General features: G+C 37.7%; 1 protein-coding gene across 1 annotated transcript; it reads right to left on the bottom strand.

Moving 5' to 3' along the window:
* Window positions 1-2526: 2526 nt before the first annotated feature.
* Window positions 2527-2977, bottom strand: LOC130104326 (late histone H2A.2.2-like). Its single transcript, XM_056270786.1, has one exon. The coding sequence runs from the start codon at window positions 2947-2949 to the stop codon at window positions 2527-2529; it is 423 nt and encodes a 140-aa protein (XP_056126761.1). The 5' UTR covers window positions 2950-2977.
* Window positions 2978-6729: the final 3752 nt, after the last annotated feature.

Here is a 6729-nt window from a genome sequence, read left to right as displayed (position 1 = left end):
CCCCACCCCACCTGTTCCACCCACTTTTTAAAACAAAGTTACGTCACTGATTTTTATGTTTATATGTTTACTTAAATGTTATATGGTGTTTTACCAAAGTGTCTAATCATTTTTACAGATAAATTGCTTTAATACCAATTACCAAGGTGACCTGTAAAATACTTCTGCTGTCAGGAAAGCCAAATCAAGTTCTTATACCTGTCCTGACCTGAGCACAAGCTCTCATTCTAATCCTGAAAGCCTTAAATAACATATTTAAATACTTTAAGTCATTAAATTCCTTTAAATTGATAATATCACCTGTATACCTAATTACAGTTTGTCTGAGTGCCCAATTTCAGAACAAAAAGGTTTGAAAAAGCGCCCCCTGCTTGCTATAGCTGTAAATGTAAGCACAACAAAAGCTCACGTTGTTTTCCAAAGACAGATATTGATTACAGTGGTCTGTATCTTAAACCTGCAGTGATCATAAACCTGCATTGGTTACCTCCACTGTAACTGATTTCCCCACACACGTTAATGCTTTGATGTTAAAGCTAGAATGTCCACTAATGTGTTTATTTACAAAAAGGCATGAGTGGAGAAAAACAAGTTAATTTTATTTTTATCTAAATTGTCATAAAATTAATTGTCATAAAAAAAATTAATTGTCATAAAACTGCTATTTAAATATATTATTCATATAGGTTATACAAAAAACCTGAATAAGCTGATCTATAGAATGTAAACTGGTGGTAGCCTAGTCTATGAAAGGTACACCCCTCTAAGCTCACACAAATGGTTAGACCCAAGTCTTCAGCAGCCAATGACACGGACCCGTTCATACTGATTTTTAACGCGTATTTCACGCGTATTTTACGTGTAAAATACACGTGAAATACGCGTATTTTACACGTGAAATACGCGTTGATTATGTCACGCGTATGTCACGCGTATTTTACGTGTATTTTACACGTGAAATACGCGTGAAATACGCGTGACATAATCAACGCGTATTTCACGCGTAAAATACACGTATTTTACGCGTGAAATACGCGTGAAATACGCGTTAAAATTCGCGTGTTTTTGGCCCTAACGGCTTTCCATAGTGGAGACTCGCGCTCGTGCGGACGCGTCGAGTATACACAAGGCTTTAAGGGGGTCGCACACCGGACGAGAAGCGCAGTGCAGCGCCGCGCCACGTCTAGGACAACTCCAGGTATCGCACACCGGACGCGCACATTCTAATCGCGCGAGCACAATTTTGAATCAACTCCTGCTAGAAGAGCAGCACGATGTGTGTTTTATCTTGATTTTTTTTTTTTTTTTTATGTTCATTGAATAATAGCTGATGTTTGAACGTTAATCAAGTAAAAGTGTCTATCACGTTGAGTCTGTTATTTTGTTGTAACGTTATCCGTTGTCTAGGCAACTATATGTCACATAATACAATAGTATTTATTTAGCTAGCGTTTAGCTAACCCGAGTGAAAACAGCACGGGGTGAAGCCATGTACATTAACGACGATTTGAGACAAATAAATGCAAATTTCATATAAAACTATGCAAATGGCGCTCTGTGGCGCGGCAGGGTTTTGAACAAGGTCCTGAGCCGCAGCTGTGCGCCGCGGACAGACGCCGAATGGCGCCGCCGGTGTGTGTACACTCAGAGAATAATGTGTTCGAATTTTAAAGACCTGGCGCGGCGCTGCGCTTCTCGTCCGGTGTGCGACCCCCTTTAGACAACAAATACGTTCTCTTGCGGCTACAAACAAATATTTTGGAAGGAAAAGTCTAAATTTAATGGAATCATAAAATGTATAATAAAGATGAACGAGAAACAGTGAGTGCTCTTTGCCATCGCGGCTATTTAACTGCAGCAAACGGGCAAATACTGGTCTATCTGGGTTCTCGAAACCATTCAGGCACGGAGTCAGTACGGTGAATACCATGGAGATATATCATAAAATATAGGACAGTTTCTGACTGCTAAAACTCGTTCAACTTGCCTCGGTCAGACCATAGACTGGGTCAAACTCAGCACTGAAGAGTGACGCGCTCCACTGACTTCACTCCTATTGGTTATCGCGCTGCATTTGCATAAAGTTAAACAGAACTTTGTCGCGTCGCTGGACACGCCCCACCGGTCGCTGTCGCCCGCTCCCCATTGAGGCATTTCTAGAAATAGTCACAGTAATGATTAGAGAATATAATGATTGTAGGATTTCACTTAGGCTATATGAGAAATGTTATATCACCTCTGTTTGGTGACCAAAGCTGGCGAGCTTGTGATCGTGAGACCCGCGTTAAACAAGCGGCGTGAGGACATCTGAGCGACATAGCTTCCTCATATGAACGGCATAAAAAAAGTCAGATATTGTATAAAACACATTTTATTAATTCCGTTGAGATTAAAGTGCTAAAAACATTAAAGTCCTCTCGGTCAGAAGTCCTGGGACTGGCCTTGTTTGCTGGTGTCCGGGTCTCGGATCTCGGGTCTCAGAAGTCCTGGGACTGGCTCTGTTTGCTGGTGTCCGGGTCTCGGGTCTCAGAAGTCCTGGGACTGGCTCTGTTTGCTGGTGTCCGGTTCTCGGGCTGTTTTGGTCTTCTTGGGCAGTAGTTGGGCCTGGATGTTGGGCAGAACTCCTCCCTCAGAGATCGTGACTCCGCCCAGCAGCGCGTTCAGCTCCTCGTCGTTGCGCACCGCTAGCTGGATGTGACGCGGCGCGATGCGGAGCTTCTTGTTGTCGCGGCACGCGTTGCCCGCGAGCTCCAGCACCTCTGCGCACAGGTACTCGATGACCGCGGTCAGATACACCGACGCGCCGGAGCCGATGCGCGACGCGTAGTTCCCCTTCCGCAGGAGACGCGCGACGCGGCCCACCGGGAACTGGAGCCCCGCGCGGGAGGAGCGCGACACGGGCGTCTTGGGTTTCGCTGCGCTTGCGAGCTTCTTACCACGGCCAGACATGATGAGCAGATCTAGAAGAGACAAACCATCGGTTAATCTGAACTCAACTACTCTTGTCGAGTACCGGAGGATTTACAAGTATGCAAAGGAGTAAAGTCGATTACAAGTTGAATGACAATAAGCAAAGTACCAGTGAAGTGATCAGTTCATCTGAATAACGCTGATCTATAACACTAATCGAGTATCTGAAGGTTTACAAGTAGTCAAATGCAAAGTAGTAAAGTAGGCTAACTTACGTTTATGACAGAAAGAGTCATGATTAGAATTTGACAATAAGCAAGTGACTGATTCATCTGAACAATGCGGATCTAAAACAAAGTTGAGTACCTGAAGAATCACACAGATTTTCTCTAGTCATGTTGCAAATAAATGAAGTTTTCTTAACAAATACAATCTGATTTAACAACAAACACTAGAACAACATAAGCTTACCTGTTCAACACAGACGAGGAACACACAATAAAGCTGTTTAACTCTACATCTGAGAGTTTGTCTTTTATACTGGAACTCAATTGGGATTCATTGATATTCACCTGTGCCAATTAAACACTGCTGGCCAATCAGCTGTTTGAATTCATTATATAGTAAATGATCAATTAGAGGGAGTTTTTCACATTTCAAAACTTTGTAAACTTTAAGTTAAATAAATTGTAGAATGCAGTCATTTTAAAAAGCTATTTTGCTTATTATAAGCTTGTTTGTATTACTAACATTTCAATTGCTTATAACAATATTGATTGACTAAAGTATCTTGAATTTGGTGTATTATAAAGTATGGTAGTAAAAAATCTATTTGTTTTCAAGTCAAGCCAAATTTATTTGTATAGCATTTTTCATGATGTCCTATAATGCCTTTATATTATTTAACATTGTGTAGTTTTAGTGAAGTTTTAAAATATTAATAGGAGGCGAAAGGTTTCATCAGGTCGCAGCAAGAGAGTCATAATGCTTTAATGAGCTTTAATAGTTCAAGTGCGTTCATTAGTGTCTGTTGCAAAGTTCATCAATTATGATACAAAATCAGTTCAGTTCAATAGTGTCAATGTTACAGTTTTATTAATTATGAAACATTCAATTCAGTTTATTAGTGTCAGTGTTGCAGTTTTATCAATTATGAAACATTCCATTCAGTTTATTAGTGTCAATGTTGCAGTTTTATCAATTATGAAACAAATTCAATTCAGTTTATTAGTGTCAATGTTGCAGTTTTATCAATTATGAAACATTCAATTCAGTTTATTAGTGTCAATGTTGCAGTTTTATCAATTATGAAACAAATTCAATTCAGTTTATTTGTGTCAATGTTACAAGTTCATCAATTATAAAAGGAAATCAATTTTGTTCAATAGTGTCAATGATGTATAGTTCATTTATTAAACAAATTTGATTCAGTTCAATAGCGTCAATGTTGCAGTTTTATCAATAGTGTCAATGATGTATAGTTCATTTATTAAACAAATTTGATTCAGTTCAATAGCGTCAATGTTGCAGTTTTATCAATTATGAAACAAATTCAATTCAGTTTATAAGTATAAATGTTGCAAAGTAACAATAATGAAACAAATTCAGCTCATTAGTGTCAATGTTGCAAAGTTCTTCAATTATGAAAGCCATTCAATTCAGTTGAATCGTGTCACTGTCAATGTTTCAAAGTTCATCGATTTTGAAACCAATTCACTTCAATGTTGCAAACTTCAAATATGAGACTCAAACAAAGCAGCTCTCCAGAATACAATAGTGTCATTCTGTGTTGTTTCAATTCAAAGAACTGTTAATGTTGCAAGGCTCAATTAAACAACTTCTGCTGAGCTGCTTTATTTCTTAAACTAAATCTGGTTCATAATTGAACATTGACATTGAGCCTGTTCACAGCAGAATGGAATACAATAGTGCCAGTATTCAGTTAATCATTGAACCAATTTAGCTTATTAGTGCTCAATTATGAACCAAATTCAATTTCATCCATAAGCAGCTCTACAGAAGTGTCGTTCAGCTCAGCTCAGTTCTATCCTCCATTGGGCCGATTTAGACGGGCTTACACTGCACCAGTGACAATCTGTTATGCCTAAAAGTACTTTTCTGACATTGTAGATATCAATGCTTTTAATCTGTATGTTTATAGGTTAGGCATACAGTTGGACAAATTGGAGTTTCTGAATGTATAGTTTCTGAATTCAGTAAAGATTTTATGGATGAGAGTCTGTTGGGTCTCAACAGTATCACCAATATATATATATGTGCTGGTTTGATTTCTTATTATTATCAATGTTGAAAACAGTTGTTCTATATATATATATATATATATAGCACAACTGTTTTCAACATATATTTATATATAGCACAACTGTTTTCAACACTGGTAATAAGAAATCAAATCAGCATATCAAAATAATTTCTGAAGGATCATTAGACTGGAATAAGGATGAAAATTTGGATTTGTAAAGAAATACTCTGTATATAATTTGTAACATTATAATTGTATATTTAATAGTTATTTATATCATTTTTATATTTAATATACTGTACATAATTTTATAAATTGTAATAATTTGTGCTACAGATATTGAAAAATATTCAAAAAATATATATATTTTTTAAATATTCTTTATATTTCTAAGTATGGGTAATGTGCTTTTAATTCCAGAAATATATCTTTGAAAAATGTTCTACAGGTCCCCCCCCCCACCCACCCCTCAAAAAAAAAAAAAAATTGAGAAATATTAGGAAATATTTTAAACATTTCCAGAAATATTCTGCATATTCGTAAATGTGGTTAATTTGTTCTACCATTTTCTAGTCCAAAAAAATATAATCTTTGAAAATATTAAACAGATATTTCAAAAAGGTTCTACATATTTCTAAATGTGATTCATTTGTTGCACAGATTTGTATCAAAAAATATATAATATTTGGTTAATTAGATGCTTCTCTAGAGTCATTAAACAACTGTTAATCCACTTCTGTTACAGTAGCACAGCAAACCCAAAACATGACCCTGTTAATACTTAAACCGCAATAGGTCAACACTAGTGTAATTTAATGTTTGTTGATGTTAATTGAAGTTGATATACAATATTATACAGTGTTTTCATAGAAGGTGGTCCCTAGGATGATAGTCTGGTGGGTCTCAACATTATCACCAATAAAGGTACACATACTCACCCTCAAAAGGCTGCATATTAATGTGCAGCATATCCTTCCAATATCACATCCTAGATCCACTGCCTGCTAAATGGCAAGATGGAGAGATCAAGGAGGAAAAGAGGAGGGGAGGGGGAGTGTGTGATGCGAACAGAGGGACGAGAACTGATTGTTGCAGATGAGGAGATCGCTCTCCCTCTCTCCAGCGCTCCTCTCTCATGCTCATTTTCCCACATAGACACGAACACCGTGATTCTCGCAGACGATGCTGGATCCCTGCTGGTGACTCTGAGAAGCATCAGGTGAGTGCAACTCCGCACTGAGGACTTGTTTTTGTGGGAAAGAGGGAATCGTGTTCCATCTGTTACCAGTGACATCATGATTGAGCTCTTGACTGTATATTTTCATTGCTTTATTCCAGGGTTGTTGATATGACTAATGGTGCAGGGTTGAATATGCATTATTGTAATGTTTCGTATACTTGTGATAATTTAATGCTATTGTAATTTGTCACTTTTGTGAGCCTGGCTTGTGGATATAATGTATTTCAAGCATTAAGGTCAAGACGAGGCCACGATTATGCATTTTTCGTACCCCGAGGTAACGCTGAGAAGAGTTTGTTTTGGTTTCTTGACATGA

Source organism: Rhinichthys klamathensis, unplaced genomic scaffold, assembly GCF_029890125.1.
Source record: "Rhinichthys klamathensis goyatoka isolate OS25496 unplaced genomic scaffold, OSU_Roscu_1.1 h1tg000308l_1, whole genome shotgun sequence".
Classification (NCBI taxonomy): domain Eukaryota; kingdom Metazoa; phylum Chordata; class Actinopteri; order Cypriniformes; family Leuciscidae; genus Rhinichthys; species Rhinichthys klamathensis.
This window is presented reverse-complemented; position numbering and strand designations above follow the sequence as displayed.